Source organism: Myotis nattereri (genome assembly GCF_964212035.1).
Source record: "Myotis nattereri genome assembly, chromosome: 1".
Lineage (NCBI taxonomy): Eukaryota > Metazoa > Chordata > Mammalia > Chiroptera > Vespertilionidae > Myotis > Myotis nattereri.
In genome coordinates this window covers 140,754,853-140,778,202 of record NC_138075.1, presented here as the reverse complement: position 1 = coordinate 140,778,202, position 23,350 = coordinate 140,754,853, and the positions used below count along the sequence as shown (strand labels likewise).

The window sequence follows — 23,350 nt, the reverse complement described above, 5'->3', positions numbered from 1 at the left end:
TCTGAGTCTTTCCCTTTCTCTATTAAAGTGAGGCCAAGCCCGTGACCGAGGCTGCCTCCGCCACCAGCCTGCTGTCCTCAGGGATAATTCATACCCGGGCTTTCTACAGGGAGGGGCTGCGGTCAAATGCTCTCTGTGCTCAGCACACTCTTGCCTAGATGAGTTGGGGGGCTGAAGGGCTTGCGTCTGGGGCCTGGCTCTTCCAGGCAGCGGCACAGAATACAAGTAAAACTACCACATGCTGCGCATCCACTATGTGGCAGGCATTGGGTTTTCTTCTCCTTTCAACCTTCACTATCACCCGTGTGTAAGTGCTGCTTTTGTCCTCACTTAACGGATGAGCTCACGGGGGTTCAGAGAGGTTAAGCGATTTGCCGAGGGTCACAGCGCAGATCATTAGCAGAGCTGGCTCCTGAGGCCAGGCAGTCTGACTCCTGCAGCTGCTCCAGTAGCTGCCTGATGGGAAGGATGAAAATGTGGGCCCACGGATCCTACTTCTCCTGGCAGAAGCTTCGCTTTCCAGGCCACCAAAACCGTCGTTCAGGATACCTCCTCCCCGTGGCATTCATAAATAGACTAAATCTGATTTGTATTTATTTGGCCATACAAGGTCAGGCAAGGCATATCAGAATATACTTCACCACTTCACTTCCCATGGCTTTCTAGTTTTAACCTGCTCGCACCTCAGTAGCCCACGTGTATACGGTGTTGTATTGCGTGCCTGATTCACGTGTCAGTGTGTGGGTCTCAGTGGGTCTCCCGGGCCACAGGCCGGGCATCTGCTATAGAATCAGGGAAAGGAGAACACTCACTGAATATTTGATATTATTATGGAAATTTTATTATTATAGTTTTAGTTGTGATAATGGTATTGAGGGTTTTTTTTTTTATTTAAGGAATCCTCTTTTATAGATTCATATAAAAATAATTTGGGGTGGGGAGGATATGAGATGGGGGGAATAGATGAAATGAGATTCAGGCTCTGAATCAGCAAATGTCGAAGGGGGTGAGGGGGGGGGTGGGGGCCTTCATGGGAAGGAGCCTATTACACTGTGTTCTCCACTTGTGTATGTACGCAAAACTTTCCATAATACAATATTATTTAAAAAGATTGGCTCTGACTGAAAGACAAACCAGAGTGGTAAGCAATGTGCTTCAGAAGCTACAGTGGGGGCAACTGCAGACGTAAGAGCTCTTTTTCCCAACAAAGACCCAGAGACAGGCTGAGCGCCGTGACTGGTGAAGGGCCTTTTATTCAGGCAACTCACCGAAACTTAGCCCCACAACGTGGAGAGGCCAGAAATAACGATACGAAGCCTGAGCTGTGTCCACACTCACACATTTATTCGGGTTTGGAGAGACGACACAGATAAAGTACTTCGATCATACACAAGTTTATATTTGATAAGAACAGGTTGCCACATGTTTATATTTTTTCTTTTAGTCACGGAATACTGCCGGGGAGATGGCGATGTCTTGCAGAAACTCCGATTGGAAACACTATTTGGCACATATAACTAATAAATACACAATGTTTGTACTTAAGATTTGAAAACAGGACAGCACATGCAAGGTGATCTCACGTGCAGGGTCCTTCACTCCTTGTCCTGCCCTATATGTACACTTGTGCTTTCTTTGTCCATATTCCGAGGAGTAGGACCTACTCCAAACCCCAGGAGGGACAATACCTGCAATTTTGGCAGCATGTGACATTCCATATTGGTTTCTTCTGTTCTCAGAGGTAAAGTAGCACTCACCTTGCTTTTTGTGAAATCACAATTGTCAAAGGAGATTCCCAGTGGGGTGCTTAGCCGAGGGCATGTTCTGCATTAGAGCTGATGTGGAGGGCGTACAGTTTAGCAGAGAGGAGGAGAGAGAGATTACAGGAACAGTGCGAATGCAGTTCTCAGAATATCGATACAGCTACCACACAGAAAAAGACATCTCAATAATATATTGTACAAGCTTTTACAGCAACACATGTTGATTTGCAGCACTGTAAAGTTCATATCTAAAGCACACAACCACAATCTGAGGTGACAAGACAGTACTATCAATACAATAAAGGCAACACAGTTACATACACAACTGATTCTTTTTCTTTCCTCACAGCCTTGTGATAATTCACAAATTCAATCCCATTTATATGTCTCAGATTAAGACGTACCACACTTGTTTCAAGTATTTAAAAATAATAAACACAATATTGCTGTATAAATGAAAATGGTCATGTTAATTCTGATTAAAGCTACCACCAAACTTTTCTAAAATTTGTAAAGAATGGTTTCACCTTTGGTACTGGGGATTTTGGCTAATGTTCAAAACAACCTACCTCCCTCACTCCCTCCCACCCGAGTGGGCGACAGACCTACTTTAAAGAATATTTATTAAACTGCTGGGACCTATTAGTCTTCTATTTACTTCCTTCCCCGGGCTACGGCTGGTAGGGGTTGCATTACACATGGTTGAGCTCCCAGCAAACTTGGGGAAGGACCTGGAAGGAGCAAAAGGTGGGGAAAGTCACCTGTTGGTAAACGCAATTTCTGGTCCATAAAGGAGAAATGTTTCTAAATTTGTGTCTGCAGCTTCACATATGAGTCCGCAGTCCCCTCGGCATCTGAGAATCAGCAGGCCCAGAACTCTCTGTGGGGCCTCTTGTTAGCTTGTGTCTCTCCATCACGTTTGCAGGGGCAGAGGATGCTTTCAAATATTGTTTTGAATTCTAAGGACCTTAATCTTTGCATAATCTGAACACTTTGGATCTTGATGGGAGATAGAGAAAAGAAGGTCTTAAGGTGCTCTCTCTCAAAATCCCTGGTGAGGAACTATTTTCACCAGAGGGACAAAAAATAACTACCCATGGAGTTGAAATTAATTATTTGGGATCCCAGTGATGGGGCACCTAGCAGGGGAGACTTTCGTGGGTAGAGATGGTTGGAAATGGAACTAAACAATTACTCAGGTGGTAAAGGACTCCTTCCTGGACAGTGGCAAAGCAGCGTCCAGCCTGACACCATCATTCTCAAGCAGACATCTCTTCTCCTGCAGCTGGCTTTAATTTCCTGGGCTCACCACATTCTGGAATGTGCTTTGTTCAGCCTTGCCCAGGTTGATTAAATTTTATTTTTCTCTAATTAATCCAGATGACCAAATAAAAGAATATGGTTTGGGAAGATGCCATAAGAACCAGCATCAACTTTCTGTTTAAAACAGGGTGAACTGGAAAGTAAAATAGAGATGAGTACCCTAATTCAGTCTAAGATGAAGCTTGGCTTGTCATGCTCACTGAGCAGATCTGCAAAGGGTCAACTGGGTGGAAGGGAATCTTATTGTTGTTTTGATCAATTATATTAAGGGACTTGCAGTATTCTTTTGTGTTTGTTTTATAATACTGACTTTATAGATGTGATAAGCCATAACATGAATAGGAAGAAGGCATCATATCTTTTTTAAGAATTTTGTGGGCCTATGTTTCAAAATAACTGCTAAGTGTTTTATTGTGCCTCCATGAAAAGAAAAAAAAAAATCTGGCTTAGCTTTTATATCTGCCCCTTCAGTTTGTATAACCCATATAAAATAAAAATCTATATGTTACAAAATAGGATTTCTTTTTAATATATATATTTTACTTTTGTAAAATTATATGTATTTAAATACATTTGAAATGTCGCTATAGGTAAATTAGAAATTTTTTTCTAATACTATGAAAAAGGCAAGAGTTTTTATTGTCAACATACATTTTATATTTACTTTATCCTTTTTACTGCACCCCAAAGAACCTTTTATGATTCAGGGGCAATTTGGCACTATTCAATCCTACTACTTTTAAGTGAAAATAACCTTTGATTTGCATACTCTATTAAAAGTAAGGGAAGTACTTATAACAATTTTAAGCTTTTCCACATTGATTAGAACACAGCCTTTGTCACTAATTATTAGAGAGGTATTCTAACTTAAGAAAGGGTTTTTTAAAGGAGCAATGTTGTTGTTGTTTTTCACTGTACTTCTACTTTGACACCACAATATAGAAATAGATTTACTTTGGAACAGACTACAAATACATTCACACAGGTTGTGATGACTTAATTGTCTACCTAGAGAACTGAAACAGCTTAGTGAGTTAGTTTATTATAAATCCTGTCCAAGGCGTTCTATTTCTTCAATCAGGAAGTCAATGTCTTGGTGAGTTGCTGCGGGATTTGAAATGACCATGCGGAAGAAATTGACCTTGTCTCCCAAAGGCTGGTAGCTGACCATTGTGGTCCCAAACTCCATCATTCTGGCTTTAATCACCGGAGCCACCTGTGTGAGAGACCAGATCAATATGGTGACTGTTTCTTCTGGGGGCTCTCCCCTTGGTCAAATAATCTGCTATCAAGTAGCATTTCAGCTTTTAACTAAACAATTAGAACCATATTTGTTTTTCCTTGAAGGAACTGTTTCCAAGCTTCCTTGGAATTGGAGGACTGGAGCAATTCTGTACAGTTAGATCATAAAGGTGATCAGAGGAATAATAAATCATAGTGAAAGGATTTTAGAGATAGGAGAGGTGGGTTTTAGGGAAGGCAGGTCCATGGGAGAGGAATGCATACGTGACAGGCAGAAACAGCTCCAAGCCACCAGATTGCTTATAAGGATGTAACAAGATAATGGGAAGAAGAAGAGGGGGGCACCAGGTGAGCTTTGAAATGATAAAACTGATACCATGCAGGAATAAGGGGTCGGGGGGAAGTGGCCAATTAGGAAAATATGGGGTACATAAAATAAGGAAGGGTGCAATTAGAAAGTATCATGAAGAGACAAAGAAGCTTCTAGCATTTATAAACCTGTGGACAAAGAGACTCACAGGACTAAGTTTTTCCCACTTTAGAGAGAGCAGGGCTTCCCCATTTTGGGGATCCCTCCCTTGTGGAGTTCCCCTTTGGGGGCCCTGCCCCAGGGGGTGTCTGTATATGCTTAAAATAAACTTCCAGAACCAAGATGGCGGCATAAGTAAAAGCCTGTACTTGCTGCCTCCCACAACCACATCAAAATTACAACTAAAATACAGAACAACTATCATCCAGAACCACGGGAAAGCTGGCTGAATAGACGTACTCAAATAGAGAGGTAAAGAAGAAAGCACACTGAGACTGGTAGGAGGTGTAGAGGCGTGGAACAGGCTGGTCCGGCACCTGGGTGTGCTGCTTTTTTAATTGGGAGGGAGATTGCCAAAGGGGTGCACCAAGAGTGTCTACCTCAGGTGATTGGGGAGGCTGAGCCACTGGGCCCTAAGGACACCTACTACACAAGGCCACTCTATCAACTCAAGGGGACTTAGCAGCTACCCAATACATAGAAACAAACATAGGGAAGCAGCCAAAATGTGGAGACAAAGAAACATGTCACAAATGAAAGAAATGGAAGAAAGCAAAGTATTGGATATAGAATTCAAAACCATGGTTATAAGTTTACTCTAGAATCGTCTAGAAACCTCCGAGGAACTTAGTGATACTTTCAAGGATCTTAGTGAGAATGCCAAAATAAATAAATAAATAAATAAAAAGGAAAAGGACCAATGAGAAATTAAGCATACACTGACTGAAATAAAGAATAATATACAGCCGAAACCAGTTTGGCTCAGTGGATAGAGCGTCGGTCTGTGGACTGAGAGGTCCCAGGTTCGATTCCGGTCAAGGGCATGTACCTGGGTTGTGGGCACATCCCCAGTGGGAGATGTGCAGGAGGCAGCTGATCGATGTTTCTCTCGCATCAATGTTTCTAACTCTCTATCTCTCTCCCTTCCTCTCTGTAAAAAATCAATAAAATATATTTTTTAAAAAAAGAATAATATACAGGGATTCAACAGTAGATTAGAGGATCCCGAGAATCAAATCAATGATTTGAAATATGAGGAAGCAAAAAACACCCAACCAGAAGAGCAAAAAGAAAACAGACTCTAAAAAAAAAAAGATAGTGTAAGGAGCCTCTGGGACAATTTCAAGCGTAGCAACATCCAAATTATGTGGGTGCCAGAGGAAGAGAGAGAGCAAGATACTGAAAACCTATTTGAAGAAATAATGACAGAAAACTTCCCCTACCTGGTGAAAGAAATAGACTTACAATTCCAGGAAGTACAGAGAACCCCAAACAAGAGGAATCCAAAGAGGACCACATGAAGACACATCATAATTAAAATGCCAAGGGCAAAAGACAAAGAGAGAATATTAAAAGCAGCAAGAGAAAAACAGTTAGTTACCTACAAGGGAGTGCCCATATGACGGTCAGCTGATTTCTCAACAGAAACTATGCAGGCCAGAAGGGAGTGGTAAGAAATATTCAAAGTGATGAATAGCAAGAACCTATAACCAAGAATATTCTACCCAGCAAAGCTATCATTTGAAGGTCAGATAAAGAACTTCACAGACAGAAGAAGCTAAAGGAGTTCATCACCACCAAACTAGTATTATATGAAATGCTGAAGGGCATTCTTTAAGAAGAGGAAGAAGAAGAAGAAGGAAAAGGTAAAGATAAAAATTATGAATAACAAAGTGACAACAAATACATATCTATCAACAAGTGAATCTAATAATCAAGTGAATAAAAAATCTGATGAATAGAATAATCTGGTGAATGGAATAGGATTAGGGGCATGGAAATGGAATGGACTGACAATTCTCAGAGGGAAGGGGATGTGGAAGGGTGCAGGAAGAGATTAGACAAAGATCTTATATACATGTATGCATTACCTATGGACACAGACAATAGGGTGGTGAGGGCCTCGGGTGGGGTGGGAACTGGGTGGAGAGGAGCTATGGGAGGAAAAAAGAGGGACATCTGTAATAATCTCAACAATAAAGATTAATTAAAAAAACTTCCACAGTTTTGCTTAAAATCTTTTAGTCTGCGAATTTATTCTTCAAATTTTGTGAGACAAGCACCTGAGAGGAGAGTCACAGCTTGCTATTCCACGCATCAGTAGGCTATCAAGTGCTTCCCACCTTTTTCTTGCCTTTATAGTCAGTGTTTTGGGAGAATGAGAAGAATCTGGTGTTGGGCCAAGGCTAAATAGTTTAGCAGTACAGCATTTGCGAGAGGGTACTTTTCCCCCCTCAATAAATGTAGAAACATTGGAAGTAAAACTGTTCAGAGAATGGTTTCCAAGAGGTAAGCCTCAATATCAAGTGACGTATGAAAATAGGAAGACTTTTGAGACCCTACAGCAATTTTTTTCTTGAGACCCTAAAGCTTTCTAGCTCCTTTTCATTCACCTTTTGCATTACCTTAATGTATAAAATATTTTGAAGTATGTTCCTTAATAATGAAGAATCAGCTGAGGCAAAAGGCTGAACCCCTAAGTACTTAACATTACAGAAGTCGACCACAGCTGAGGTTTTTCCACATGTATGCCAGACTGATGACTACAGTGCCAGCTGTCCCCTATTGTGTATAAAATTAAAGTCAAACTCTTCACTCAGTATAAAGGCCTGTCACCCAGCTCTGAGGACTCATCTTCTAGTGCTCACCAAAATAAACCTTCAACTCTGACACGAGCTACTTATGTAATACCCTTGGAGTGTATCACACATATTTTTATCCTTGTCCTGTCACACTTGTTCTCTTTGCTTAGAATCTCCTTTGTCTTACAGCTCACATTCAACACACACTCCAAGGCTATACCACAGTCCCACAACTTCTATGTACCCCTTCCTGATTCCTCTAGTCCACTAACATCTCTCTTTTAATTCATCACTATATGATCCTTACCTATAGGTTACGACTATATTCTAAGTCTAATTGTCCTCTTATGAGGAAATACATTTTATCTCTGTACTTCACTGGCAGGCACAGTGCCTTCCATTTCTTTTGTTTACGGTGGTACTGGGTGCCTCTTGAGGAGTTCCTTATTGACTATAAAGGCATACATTTAAATTATATCTAACTGTATGTATGATCTGTCCAATGATATGTTATCATCAAAATCTGTAAATATAACATCTAATCTTTTAAATTTATTGCTGTAAACATGTAACCAGGAATGATAGGTGGTAGGAACACTGTAGACTCATTCAGATATAGTCACCAACTCAGTTAAAAAATGGGGATCATTTATCTGAAATGAAGGATAGTTAGATTTCAATGGAATGCTGCTAGGAACATATCACTTTTCAATGCCAACACATAAATAATCATTGTTTTACAATGAGGTTTTCATCTTCAAAGTATTCGATGCACAAAATCAATGTGGTTCCCATCAGACCTAGTGATTTGTGAGAAACTGGGGGTATAAGAAACAATTTTCCTCCCACCTTCTAAATTCTTCTAGATGGATTAATAATCAAATTTAATGGACACACATTAACAGGAGAAAATGTCCAAACTTTATTTTCCAGGTGCCATAAGAATGAGAACTATGGACAGATTGGACAGTTAAGGGCTTATATGCCATCCTGAGCTAAGGAAAAGAGGAGGTGGATTGTGATTTGGGACCTCAAAGAGCAGGAAGGCAATTTTCATGGAAATGAAAAGCAAAAGTTTGGTAAATAAATGTTTGCTGGGCCGTATTTAACAATAGGACACAGAGAAGACTTTGATCAAAGGGACCTTGCTAGGTTCTTTCCTGTCTATTGCACTTAGTTTATATTAAACTATAGTTATCTGTGATAATATTTCCCTTCCTGGAGCAGGTTCTCTATCTGAATTCCTTTAGATAGGTAAAGAAGGACGGACAAAAGTTATTTCTGAATTGTTTGTTTCTTCATAATCAGCTTAAAATAACCAATATCTCAAAAGACATATTTTGGTGTGGCAAACGCTGCTATCCTTCATTGCCAAAGACAAACTGCACCTTCACCTTCATTTCACCTTCACTTCACTTCCTAAACCTAATTTCCTCATCTAAAAATGTGGAGGGTGGTTCCAGCACTGAGTTTTCTGATTCAATATTAACAAATTCTTAAGTCCCTTCCTGCTCCCTCCTTATTCCATGAGGAGGTAATATAAAGAGGGATATATCTGTTGATCTGATCCTTCTTTCAACTCAAAGGATTAAGACTATATCCAGAGCATTGGGCTCATCCAAGAGAATAAATATAAATAAGAATGTAAATATTTCAAGTCTGGGATTAAGTTCTGAAAATGGATCTCCTAGAATATTATAGCCTAAGGACATGAAATTTACCACTTTGTTCTAGGAGGCAGGGCTTGTCAATGTGCTCCTGGGAAGAGAATGAGCGGGAAGGGGGGGCGGGTAAGGGGGGCAGCAATGGTGGGATAAGGACACATATGTAATACCTTAATAAAGAAAATAAAAGAAAAACACTACTAAATATATATGGAAAATATAAAATAAAATGTGCATTATCATTTGAACTCATTTCAAAATTTCTTGTCTCTATAAAGAATTGAATGATTTTTATACATTTTGCTTAAATATTTTTAAGTCTAAAAATGAAAGGGCTCTATTTTGCATGTTGAGATGCTATAAAAGAAAAAGATCCCATAAGAACGTAATGTATGAGAATGGAATAAAATGAAACAATGATTTAAAAAAGAAAAAGGAATTCCAAGTCCATGTATCTGCAGGAACTTAAGGAAAAATCACACAACTGTCCCTTAGTTTTGCCTGTGCAACAATTATGCTTGCTCTTTAGAACTGATAAACAATGACCATACTTTACTCAGTGAATTAAACCCTGATTTAGTTTGCATGGGCAAAACAAGAAAAACATATAGGAATGAAACTAATTATTAAGAACAATCACCTCTAACTTTTCAGATAAATCAAATCAAAGGTCAAAAGATTAACGGTCACAGCCATCCTCCCAAACAAATTTTGGCATTAAGTAAGATTGAGTCCCTCCAGTTCCCGAAGCTAGCTGGGATAGCAGAAATCACAGCTGTCTAAATACATGTGACTTTTAGTTGTTTCCAGAAAATGCTGATGTACTAAAATTAGCAGGAACATGGAACATCTACTTCATTACATAATCACTAATTGCAAGTTAAGAAGGAAAATAAAATTCTGACTATTCTGATGACTATACAGAGCTTTCACTTATCTCTAGGATGTGAGTGTGTGTGCATGAAAGTCAGTTAAAAAAGAGAGGACTGTGTGTTGAAGAATTCACTAAGTGCCTCATCAGCAAGAGCTCTTTGGCGCTGCTTTAAAAGTTTTAGGGTTTTATTTTCTCCTTTGTGCCATTAGGTTTTCCAATCCTCTAGAAAACAATAACCAGAGGATTCTTTCATAATTTGAAAACACATTTTTTCTTCCTCCAAAGAGAGCTCAGATTAAAGCATCATGAAATGTATTTTTCACTGTGTATTACAAAACCTTTTTGTTTTTAAATCTTGGAAGTGTGAGTGAAAATTTTGAAAAATGAAATAGCAGAATAATGATAAATAAGACATTCTATAATGCTAAAGTCTCCCCATTACATTTAGAACAGAAGAGTCACAACAAATATGAGGTCAAATACTTCTTTACAAATTTACTTTTAATTCCATAGTTGACCTTTTGAAAGTATGCCAATCAGTATCTATACTAATAAAAGCCTAGGTGGCCCTCACGCCCTCACGAGACATCCTCACATCATCACAAGATGGCCACCACAAGATGGCTGGCAGGAGAGGGCAGTTGGGGGCAACCAGGTCTGCAGGGGAGGGCAGTTGGGGGTGACTAGGCCGGCAGGGGAGGGCAGTTGGGGGCGATCAGACTGGCAGGCAGAAGTGGTTAGGAGCAATCAGGAAGGCAGGCAGGTGAGGGGTTAGGAGCCAGCAGTCGTGGATTGTGAAAGGGATGTCCGACTGCTGGTTTAGACCTGATCCCTGTGGGAAACAGGTGGGTGGCAGCGGGGCATGACTGGGGACTGGTGAGCGGGTGGAAGATGGCCCCGATTGCAGGCTAGGCCTGGGGACCTTACCCGAGCACGATTGCACAATTTCGTGCACTGGGCCTCTAGCACCCTGCGGGATTAGGCCTAAACCAGCAGTCTGACATCTCCTGAGGGTTCTCAGATTGGAAAGGGTGCAGGCTGGGCTGAGGGACACCCCCGTGCATCAATTTCATGCACTGGGCCTCTAGTCCTATATAATAAAAGCCAAGCGACCATAAGGGCATAACGACCAGAAAGACCACTCAACCAATTGCTATGAGGTGCATTGACCACCTCTCAGTCCCTCCCACACAGCCCACAGGCTCCGATTGCAGGATGGCGAACAGAGAACCAGGGTGGGTGGTGGCAGGGTGGGACTGGGGACTGGCAACTGGGCAGAATGGCTGAGCTCTTGGTCCCTCCCTCAGGCCCACAGGCTCTGATGGCAGGATGGTGAATGGGGAACCATGGGAAATGGGTGGGGGGCGGCGGTGTGGGACTGGGGACTGATGAGTGGGCAGAACAGCTGACCTCTTGGTCCTTCTCCCCAGCCCACAGGCTCTGATGGCAAGATGGTGAACGGGGAACCACAGGAAACTGGGGTGGGGGGAGGCGGGGCACAACTGGGGATCGGTGAGCGGGCAGAAGATGGTCCTGATCGCAGGCCTAGGGACCTTACCTGCTCATGATCGCATGATTTCATGCACTGGGCCTCTAATAGGACTATAAATGCTTATAGAAGAGATGCAGATGATGATCAAATATAATGAAAATTAAAATATAAGAAGATGATGATGATGAAGAAGAACTAGAAACATAAGTGGTGATCAATATGCAGCCTTTGGATTCTTATCTGCTAATGTGGACTCTGTGTGCTGCCCCTTAAGGCAAGTGATCATGTCTCCAGAGCACCCTAGGCCCTCATGCCCACTCTGCCTCCATGACAATGTGCTACCTGCAGAGTCAAAGTCTTGACTGGGCAGCAGGAAATGCACCCACCAGTTTCTCATCTTTACCTCCCTCATGAAACTGTGACTTATGCCTGTTTTGGTAATAACCAGTTGTTACCTAGATAATTATCCCTAAGCCAGTATGTGGCCTGAGAAAAGGCCTACGGCTCACTAGTAGGTTTTCTAAGTATTGTTTCCGTCCCTATTCTGAAAGATTCAGAGAGCACTTTGGCTCAACACTTTTTAGTGCCTATTTTATGCTTAGCCATGTAATTTAACTTAATTTTCTTTTTTTTATTATCGTTAATCCTCACCGAAGGGTATTTTTTCCATTTATTTCTTTTAATTTAAATTCTTTACCATTGAAAGTATTATATATGTCTCCTTTTCCCCCCCCCCCAGACTCCCCCACCCCAGCACGTCCTTGCTCCCCTACTGTCTGTGTCCTTTGGTTATGCTTATATGCATGCACACAAGCCCTTTGGTGGGTCTCTTACCCTTTTCCATTTATTTTTAAAGAGAGTGAGTAGAAGGAAGGGAGGGAGGGAGAGAAATATTGATGTGAGAGACACAACAATTCGTTGCCTTCCACACACACCCATTAGGGTCAAGGATTGAACCTGCAACCCAGGTACATGCCCTTGACCGGGAATTGAACCCTTAACCCATCAGTCCATGGGCAGATGCTCTAACCACTGAGAAACACTGGCCAAGGTTAGTTTAATTTTCTTGTTTGCCATATACCACATTGAAGACTCCATATTTCTCCCCATTTGGGGTCTTTAGCAGCACTGACCAAAAGAACATTCTGTAATGATGGAGCTGTTCTCTATCTGAATCATTGGAAATAATAAGAACTAGTCACAAATTGAGCACTTAACATGTTGCTAATATAACTGAAGAAGTAAAGTTCTTTGAAATTAATTTTAATTGATTTAAATTTAAATAGCCACATATAGCTATTACTACTACGTTGGACAGTGCAGATGATTTAATTTGCTTCAGCTCTTTTCCTTCTGGGATTGTGTGTGTGTGTGTGTGTGTGTGTGTGTGTGTGTGTAACAGTTTTACTGGTACCTGAACATTATAGTTTAAGTGCTTTGTACTTAATGGAAAACTTTTCTGAAACTCTGAAAAATTATTGACATAAAAGGAATTTAACCTTGATATTTATGTGGTTCTATTTTGATTTTCAATTCTGAATTGCTGAATTCTCTCTATTAGAGTTAGGAAAATGGAGTCACAGGAGAGGGGAAAATTAGGAGAATTCATTTTGCAATCCCAGGAGACTTTCAAATTTAATTTACCTACAGCATAACAGTAACTTACTAATATTCTAATAGCTGTTCTCAAGAAATAATTTCCATTCCATTACAGTTTATGTGATATGCTAAATCTAAGAGGTATTTGAAGAGAGTTGTATTTAACTGGGGAACTCAGAGTTGGCTTTTGATCAGAAAATGATGAAAAATCCTTTTTGTTTTGTATTCCCATCTTGATCCATCCCTCAGCCCAGCAATAATTTATCAGTTTAACAAATGGAGTCAGCCAAACTACTGTATGCATTCTCTGCCTGGTCAGAGAATTAAAGGAGTGAAAGCCAATGAAAATGGAAATACCTAATTTCTAACTAACTCTTCAAATAAAATTAGTTATTGTTAAGATAATATATACCATGGAGAAGTCACCATAAAAGTTCCAGAAAAAAATGAATTTTTTTCCTCTCAACCAGTAGCAGGCCATTTTTTATTTTTGCCAGAACCTATAATTTTCTCCAATATGACCATCCTCACTCCATTATGCCCTTGGCTTGATTTCCTACAATGAATCAACTTCTCTAAACCTGCAAACATGACTATCATCCCTTCCACACACACACCCATGCTCTAGAACAGTGGTTCTCAACCTTCCTAATGCCACAACCCTTTAATACAGTTCCTCATGCTGTGGTGACCCCCAACCATAAAATTATTTTCGTTGCTACTTCATAACTGTAATTTTGCTACTGTTATGAATTGTAATGTAAATATCTGATATGCAGGATGTATTTTCATTGTTACAAATTGAACATAATTAAAGCATAGTGATGAATCACAAAAACAATATGTAATTATATATGTGTTTTCCGTAGGTCTTAGGCGACCCCTGTGAAAGGGTCAGGTTGGCGACCCACAGGTTAAGAAGCAGTATAATTTATAGCACAAGCTCTCAGGCTCTGGGGTCAGACGTGGGTGTGATTTTGGGAAAGTGACTTTTTCTCCCTGTGTTTCAGGTTCCCCATCAGTGGAGCAGAGAGACAACAGTGCTTCCCAAAGTAAATGGCCGTGAGAGAGACATGATGTCAGGCTAGATCAAGCTGAGCCTGGGACACACCACCTACTACACAGTGGTCCTTATGACTGCTCCTGCTCTGTTACCTTCTGGGAGTCACCACAGCTCTAACGGCCCCGTAGGGCAGCCTTGACCTTGACATCTCAAGAGGGTCAGCACCAGCTATATTTTCCAATTATTTCTGGTGCCCGAAGTCTCTTCTGTGCTTGTAACTGAGCACCAGTTTCACTTGGCAGGGCAGTCAATGCCAGCAAGTACAGTTGTTAAAAGTCTGGATATACCAGCATTGCATGCCCTGGCTCTGCAGGAGCCCACAGAGGGGCGAGAGTCCATGCACCAAGCTTAAGGATGGATTTCTCCTGAAGACCTATGAATATGTCATAAAAGTATACATGGGAAAGCCCCAGTGTACCACCAACGACATATCAGAGGAGTTTGTATCACTTACTTTTGAGAGGCGGCTCATTCTCTCTTCGTTGTCTTCCAGGACACGCAGACTCGGAGGAACGTACCAGAAGCAGACATTTGTATGCTGAGGCTACATAGAGAAAAGTAAGATTCACACTCACTCAGCACAAACTGGCAATTTTGAAAATTCCAAGGACATTTCTCATCTACTTATGCTGTAGCTTCTAAATACAATTCCTACTTTTAAATCCGTAATCACCTTTGAAGTGCCTGACTTTCACAACCTTATTCAGTTACTTTTTAATTTTTTATTAAATATATTTTTATTGTTGATAGTATTACAGATATCTCCCACTACAGTTATTTTTTTGTGAGTTTGATTTTTACTCCAGTTCAGAAGAGCTACCCCATCATCCCTGCTTCTCCTTTGTAATGATCCACTTACCTGGATAGTACATTATTGACATATAAAAATATATCAGGCACAAGAATGGCAATTGACTAAACATTTTGGGGTTGTACAAATCAGAAGACATACCTTTCCATCAAACACCATTTCATATCCTTCTCGGTTTTTTATGATATTGTATAAATACTCTGCCAGCTCCAAGCACTTGTCAATATGTGCTTCAAACCCAGCAGTTCCCTAAGTGAGAGAAGAGAGACTCAGGCAGACCGAGCAAAGTGGGGAGCACCCAGGCTGAGCTACAGACGAGTGATCCCTCGAGACAGATGGTCTTCCTGCCACCGTGGTGTCTTCCCTATAACATAAGGGAGTGTTTGAGGAAGCTTTTCTGGCAATTCTTTCTCCTTTACTGTTCTCCCCCTCAGGTGTTTTTGTTCCCTTTCCCGTCTGGCATTACTGCTCTCCATGGAGACTCCTTTTCTTTCCAGGGCCTCCATTCCCCAGGCAATTATGCTGATTACTCAAGGGGAAAATTTGCGTCTGCATTCATAGGGGTAATCATGGAAGTCATTAATGACAGGAGGGCTGGGCTCTTCGCTTCTTGTGGATAAGAAGCATCATTAGAGACCACCCCCATCCCCACACCGGAGGCCTGCTTAGGCCCTGCCCATCATGTAAATCAGTCATTTCCAGACCCCGCTTTTGTTCACAAAATGTACCCCCATCATAGAACAAACAGGGTAGGTCTCAGTGAATATTTGTGGAACACATGAATGAATGAATCTTTAGGGGCACGCAGATGCTTCGCTAGCCTGTCACCCTGCAAAGCTTATTAGATTTCTCCTCTGGGGACCAATGGCTGATGTGTGTGTAATGGGCCAACAAGGTCACAGAGGCCTTTCAGCTTTCAGCTCCGGAAGCCCAGGATCAGGACTTAGGAAAAACAGCCCAGCAGCCTTGGACCGGGACTGTTGAACTGACGTCAGGCCACACCAGGGAGTGGCTTTTTGAAATGGCTTTCCTTCAGTGCTTGTGGCATGCTAATGGAAAGCTTAGAAAAGCAGCTCATGCTCATCCCAGGAGCTCTTAGAACTGGCCCACCAGTGACTAATGCAAACTAGAGCGAGCAACTGTAATGGAGACAAGATGAACCCACTTCCCTGTTTACACACAATCCCGTCATTCTAGCTAAAAGAGGGACCCAGCATGGGCAGTGACATTTAGTATCTGACACATATTTAAGAATAAGCTGCATTTAAAAAATCTCATGGGTCTAGCAATCTATTTCTCTGGAGGTTGCTGCCCTAGCTGATTGGTTTAAGGAGGCTGAGTGGTTCCTGATTAGCCCAAGGAAGGACTGGGCTGACGCCTGAATGCTCACACTAACACCCATGCCATCTGCTCCCTGAGTCTGTGGGTGCCAAAGAAATTAGGATTGGCTTAGACCAGGCGTGGGCAAACTATGGCCCGCGGGCCGGATCTGGCCCGTTTGAAATGAATAAAACTATTCAAAAAAAAGACCGTACCCTTTTATGTAATGATGTTTACTTTGAATTTATATTAGTTCACACAAACACTCCATCCATGCTTTTGTTCCGGCCCTCCGGTCCAGTTTAAGAACCCATTGTGGCCCTCAAGTAAAAAAGTTTGCCCACCCCTGGCTTAGACTGACCTGGAAGTTTGGGTCCACTTGGGATGGACCCTAGGTAGGAGGGAGAGAGGTTAGTTGTTCTTTAAACTGGATCCTTTGGACCAGGCTAGAGCTGAATTTAAATTTGCACACACCTAATACAGGATATGACAGGACCAGCATGACTCTGATCCTGTCCAGTGTATGATGTTGGCTAATCTCTCTGGTCATGTGGGAATAGCGGTGCCTGTGTGATTTCCCACACAGAGGCATAATAAGGTAACATGAATGCTCCGAAAGTGAGCTTGATTATATTGCAAAGGGAGTGGAAGTCCTCAGCCATTTGCCAGTCCACTTGTTATCTATGTTGAAATTAGGGAGGCCAATCACAGAAAACTAAAAGGACACCTGCCAAACCCAGCTGGCGTGGCTCCGTGGTTGAGCATCGACCTATGAACCAGGAGGTCACGGTTTGACTCCTGGTCAGGGCACATGCCAGGGCTGCAGGCTTGATCCACAGTATGGAGCGTGCAGGAGGCAGCCGATCAATGATTCTCTCTCATCATTGATGTTTCTATCTCTCATTCCCTCTCCCTTCGTCTCTGAAATCAATAAAAATATATTTACATATAAAATGAAACCTGTCAATTGGCATAAAGATACAAACACAAAGATTTACTGTGAAAACTCATTAGTTACATATTAAACCATCCCTGCAGGCCAAAAAAGGGGTACTAATTATAAACAATTTTTTCTACCACCAAGTTTTCACCACTGAAGAAATCTGTCAAGAAGGAAAATACTCATCAGACAAAATGAAAGTTCTACTCAATAAGAACAGAGTTGAGGGTAGGCACAGTGCCCTTGCTAAACACACGTACCATGAAGCAGTCTAGAGCACCTCCCAGAATCCTACATCAGGAGGCTTTTTAAAAAATAAATTTGGCCCTGACCGGTTTGGCTCAGTGGATAGAGCATCAGCCTGCGAACTGAAAAAATAAATTTGGTCTAATCAAGTAATCTTGGACTTAACGTGATGGCTGTCAACAGTGCACTTAGTTCCATTAGTCATTAAGAGATTAAGGAATAATAATTTATACATAGGATACTATCTTTCAAGTAGTTTATCTTGGGAGAAAATGTGGATTCACTTGAAACATTGCATTCTTCAGGCATATCAGATAACAGAGGGTTTAATGATTATTGATTTTTCAGATTGTGTCCTCATTCCTGAGAGCAAGAGGGCATGTCAGAGAGAAGATCGTGCCTCACTCTTTCCTGGATCTTCTCGGGAGAGATGACCTCCCCTTCCCTGGCTGGCATTCCTAGACAGTTTTTGAGGCGAGAAGGCAATTATCCTCACCTCTGATGCAGAGTGCAGGACTACACTTATCACTTTAATAATTATTATCAATTCACTTTGTAAAAAATGCAGCTTTTTTTTTTTAAGTTGAAAGCCAAATGGGCATTTTGTCTGTCTAGATGCTTAAGGTTTTACATAAGGAATTAAGAGACCGTGTGTTCATAAGTTATGTGGCTGCTGGGACTGTTCTTTCCGCCCCCCCTCCTGGTGCCTTCATTTCAGCACTTTAGAAACTGGATCCTTTGCCTTCATTTCAGGCTTCATTTGTTCCTGCTGTTTAATTCACACCTGATGTCCTCCAAGTTATTTCTCGAAGAACCAAGCGGCTGCACCATGCTGGCGAGGAGGCTTTAGATGGAAGAGGAGCAGCAGGAACTGATGAAGCATGAGAGAAACATTTTTGTGTAAATGTGGCTGATGATCATCATCTTAATAAAAATGCCAAGGAAAGGAGACAAAAAGGATGGTACTGAACAATATTTAGAGATCAAGCTTACCTCACCTTACTGGCTGATATTTTGTAATTCCCACCAATTGATGAAATGAAAAGCCCATTCTGTTTGATAGCTTGAGAATACACCAATAATTCATATTATTAACACATTACACTAAGATGCAGTTTGTGTTTTTAGTCGACATTCAGCTGATCTACGCGCGCTCACCTTAGCTCTCCACATCAGCCATAACTTAAAGACATCAACGTGGCGTCCGCACTGCAAGGCCTTGTCTCCAGTGTCATAAGACAGGTCGTAGTGTTTATCTTGCTGGAAGAGGTAGGAGGCGTGCATCTGGTTGCAACTCTGCATCAATCCCTACAAGAGGAGAGAAAACTTAGGAAACTCTACTAACTTTCTAGGTATTCTATTAGAGTAACTCTGTGATGGAAATTATTAAGGAAAAATAAAAGATAGCTACCTTGACGATCCTAGAGAAAGAAAGCAGTAAGAATCAAATAGGAAAAAAAGTGGGACCAATGTCTGGACAGGATGGGCTGTGCTAAGTCAACTCTGGGATAAATGGCTCAGGGTCAGATGTTACCAGAGTTTAGTCAGAGAGGCATTAAAAAAAATTACAATCAGAGTGTAATGTTTATACTTTGGGAGAACATCCTATATTCTTGTTTTGTTGCAAATATAATATTTTGGGAACTCTTTGGTTCTGTAAAATATTATTAGTGTAATTCTTCTCTGGTTTCATTCCTAGTTAGTTCAAGTACTTTATCATTTAGCTGTTAAGGTTGAGTTCTCTTTGGAAATCATAGCTTTTAAGATAGTTCACTGCTATCATTTTTATATGATGGAATCTAAAAGAAATAAAGACATTATTACTCTGAGATGTCTTAAATAACCAATATGTCAAATGTCATGCCCTTCTCTTAAGAGTGGTTAGTGTGTCTGCACTGCATTTTCATATTCAGTTGTGTATGGGAGTTACAGCAGAAAGTCTCACTGTCGATGACCATTAAAGCTCCTTGGGACCATAAGCTTACTATGGAAAATGGGTGGCAAAGTGATAGAACTTTTCCAAAGAATGGTGAATGAATCATGCTCTCTTGACTAAGACAGCACTGCCCGTCTCCTTGTTAGAAACCCCACCACGTTTCAGTTTGTCATGAGCCACAGGAATCCCTTGACTCTTACATCATCCACAGCGTAACTGTGATTTTATAGAAGGTTTGGCATTTTTTCTCTTGTGACTCATGACCAGAGAAAAGACAAAAACGTGAACATTTAGTAGAAGTTATCAGTGAGAACCCTTTTAAAAAATTATCTAAACTAAAACAAAAGCATTGCAGCTAAGATCTTAGCTAGAGCTCAGCCTTCCTATTTAGTGGACTGCATTAAGTTATTTTTTGAGACTAAAGGAAATTACCCAATATAATTGAAATAGGGCAGTAGAAAGACATAGAATTTGAAAAATAAAATTCACTTGACCAACAAAGTAAAAAATTGCTTCAGGTGATTCTGCTTTGTTTCATGGTCACAGAAACTTGGTATCAATCTTCCTCAGTTCTACAAGCTTGCATAAAGGTTCCATCAGTCCTAAGGGAGCCATCCCAGAGTGTGGAATGGTAGGTAGATCAGACCAGCTTCTACTGGGATAGGAAAGGTCACTCACGGCAAATGGGCTCTAAAAGGTTGGAGAGCACTAGTCTCATTGTGTAAAAGGATAAATAAAAGTGATGCTGTTTTTCACATGAAGGGCCTTGGTCAGATAGTACCTGGTTCTGGGCCATTACAAATTTTAAACTATTATGTCCCAAACTATGATAAATACATGAATAGGTGCTGTGCTGTAAACTAGTTACTGTCAAAGAGTTTCCCATGGTCAAGTAAGCTAGGAAATTCTATATAATAAATCCCTTATTTTCAGATATTTGCATATTAAAGGTTCTGATATGCCCAGAAATAATTAAATTTGTTTTTAACTTTAACCCAATGCATCCCAAGCTTTTTGAAGACTAAGAATTCTCTCATCGCAGAATATGTAGAATGGCATCATTCCTTGGTTCCCAGTAAAGGCAGTGCCGTCAGAGTCATAGATTTGGAAGGAATCTGGGAGCTATGAATCTATTCCTTCCCAATGAGGGTATCCTTTCTATCCTCTTACTAATAAGTGATTGTCCAACTTCATTCAGTCACCTCCCTTGATGAGGCATTTATTTCTACATAAAGCATTCATTAATTTTTGGGCAGTTTAATTTTCAGAAAAGCAGTCAATTCATTTATTGACCCCCAACTCAGACATAAAATCATGGTGTATTCTAATTTTGCCACCAAATCTGTACCAAGCAGTGTTACTAACCCAGTTCCCTGAAACCTCAGGAGAAAAACAAAATCTCTTCCATGTGAGAGTAATTTAAACACAGGCTATCTTTTCAGGCCCCTCCTTCCTTCCTTCCTCCCTCCCTCCTTCCCTCCTTCCCTTCCTTCTTTCCTCTTTTCCTTCCTTCCTTCTTTCCTTTAAACATCCTTAATTCTTTCAAACCCTTCTTTTACATGCTTACCAAGTGTTCTTTCTCTACTATTCAAGCTCTAGCTTAATAGGATCACATATACCATTTGGCACAAACATAAGCACCCCCCGCCAGGTGTGTTTTAACCAGAGGATGTGGAGGACTGCCACCTCCCTCATCCTGAATCTTCACTCTTTCATCCCATTAATGTTTTGTGAATAGTAATTCTCTCTTGACCCATTATTAACCCCACAGATTACAACCTAACATCCTAGGCTTTTTCACAAGTAGAACAATTTAGCCACGTGTAACACATGACTGTCTTGTCTAATCAAATTGTAACCAGACTATCCGAGGGCATAAGAGCAGACCTTACAATTATCCTCATTAACAATTCCCCTTTTTGGATCTAACTCGCTGTTCCAGCCTGTAAAATCATCCGTGTTCTGAATCTGTCACTGCACACATTTACTCTTATGAAGCCCCACAGATGGAAGGACATACCTCTTCCCTGACCAGGAGAGCGGAGCACTGCAAAGGGACGCCCATCATCTTGTGTGGATTCCATGTCACAGAGTTGGCCCTGAGGAAAACAAGTCCTGTTAAGAGGTGGCATCACGACAAGCTCCGACTGCTTCCCTGGGCATGGGCAACAGAGCTTCGGGGTTCTTGGCACGGTTTTTCAGACGCCAGGAAGACACTAAGTTTGTAAAAGAACCAGCGGATCTACATCCTTTTCTCTTTTCCATGGAGGCATTCATTTGACTTCCAAGGTGGTCTGAGAGCCCCTTCAAATGCCTGGAATCATCCAGTCCAGGGGCCCCTTTTGGCTACCAAGGAGCAGAGCAGCAGGCAAGTGAAGGAGCTGTCCTGGTGCAGGTCTCCCCTGTCCCTGCTCCTGATACAGTGGTGGCCTGGAGTTCAGAGCCATGGCTCCTTCCACTGCTGAATTTTCACCTTTCCCCAACCCAGTTTCTCCTTCTTCTGATTCAACTGATTACCAAATTTCTCAAATGTGTCATTTCATACTAGCTTCTAGCTCATCCCTGCTTCCATTTCTTCTTGAATCCAGTGATCCTTCCAGACTGCAAGTGAGACACACTACAGCTCCAACAGCAGCTTTCAATCAACTTGGTTTCAACACACTGGAGAAATACAATGCTCTTCCATCATCAGTATTAGTGATTCTCAGATCAGGGATTTATGCTGTTTGAAAAGTCTAAGCCATAGTCCTGTTTCAGATTCCATTAATAATAAGAATTGTTATTATTTTAATCTAGATACAGCAATCATGTCTTAACTGACTCTTGGTTTCCATTTTTATCCTCCACCCAGCTCCATATTTACTTCTTAGCTGTTTATGGCCCTCTCCTCTTTCTAAATTGTTGACAACTTCCTTTTGCCTCCAGCCCAAATTCAAATGACAGGGTATGGTTATGATACCCGCATGGCATCAAATGTGTTCGATCTTGTCCTTTCACTTTCTTGTACCCATTTCCATCACACCGGACTATTTATTTTTCTTCTCAGAAAATTATGCACTTCTGGTCCAGGGTCTCTTAATGTGATTTCTTCTTTTTGAATGGCACTTCCCTTTGCCTCTTGGCTAAATTTTACTTATTCTTTAAGGCCTAGATCAGGGGTGGGCAAACTTTTTGACTCGAGGGCCACAATGGGTTCTTAAACTGGACCAGAGGGCCGGAACAAAAGCATGGATGGAGTGTTTGTGTGAACTAATATAAATTCAAAGTAAACATCATTACATAAAAGGGTACGGTCTTTTTTTTCAATAGTTTTATTCATTTCAAACGGGCCGGATCCGGCCCGCGGGCCGTAGTTTGCCCACGGCTGGCCTAGATCAAGTTTTATCTCTGCACCTTTCTCGGACTTCATTCAATTTCTCTTCCTCACTTCGACTTTATTGCTCCAACCCCCTCCTCCTCCAGGTCCTAGGAAAAGCAGTTGTCCCTCAGTGAGTTCCTACTGCTCACTTTCTATGCTTATCAGGCAAGTGAGTCCCTGCGCACAACTTCTGAGAAGCTGCATGTGACCTTGGTATAAAGAGACTCGCAGAAGGAGGAGAGTAGCAGTACCATCCATGACAGCTGCTGTGAGTGCTGCCCACCTGACTAACAACAGCCTTGGGCTCACCCTGTGCCCAGCACGCGAGGTGCAAAAACCTTGAGGAGAAATGAGAAGCTGGGAAAGATATTGGATGAATGGCAGGCTCAGCGGCCAATCAGAGAACACTTACTGGCCTGGGGATCTTATCTGATCAGTGAATAGTCCAGCTCTTCTTCTTGGCTGGAATTGAGGCAAGAAGCATAGGCAGTTCATGGCCAGATGGATATTACCCCTGGAAGGAGGGCTAAATGACTTCAGGACCAGAATCAAGGCGCCTGGGCTCTAAGCAGTAGGTAACAGTGGTTAAGGGAACCAGCTTGGGAGAC

General features: G+C 41.5%; 1 protein-coding gene across 1 annotated transcript in view; it reads right to left on the bottom strand.

Moving 5' to 3' along the window:
- Positions 1-1,327: 1,327 nt before the first annotated feature.
- The window catches only part of GAD2 (glutamate decarboxylase 2), a 62,749-nt gene continuing 40,726 nt past the window's right edge, over positions 1,328-23,350 (bottom strand). Inside the window, exons 12-16 of the mRNA XM_081084201.1 lie at positions 21,405-21,483; positions 18,607-18,756; positions 15,084-15,191; positions 14,586-14,675; positions 1,328-4,302 (exon numbers count right to left, since the gene is read on the bottom strand). Of these exons, the coding sequence (XP_080940327.1) occupies positions 4,129-4,302; positions 14,586-14,675; positions 15,084-15,191; positions 18,607-18,756; positions 21,405-21,483 (601 nt within the window). The 3' untranslated portion in view covers positions 1,328-4,128. The remainder of the gene's footprint in view (positions 4,303-14,585; positions 14,676-15,083; positions 15,192-18,606; positions 18,757-21,404; positions 21,484-23,350) is intronic.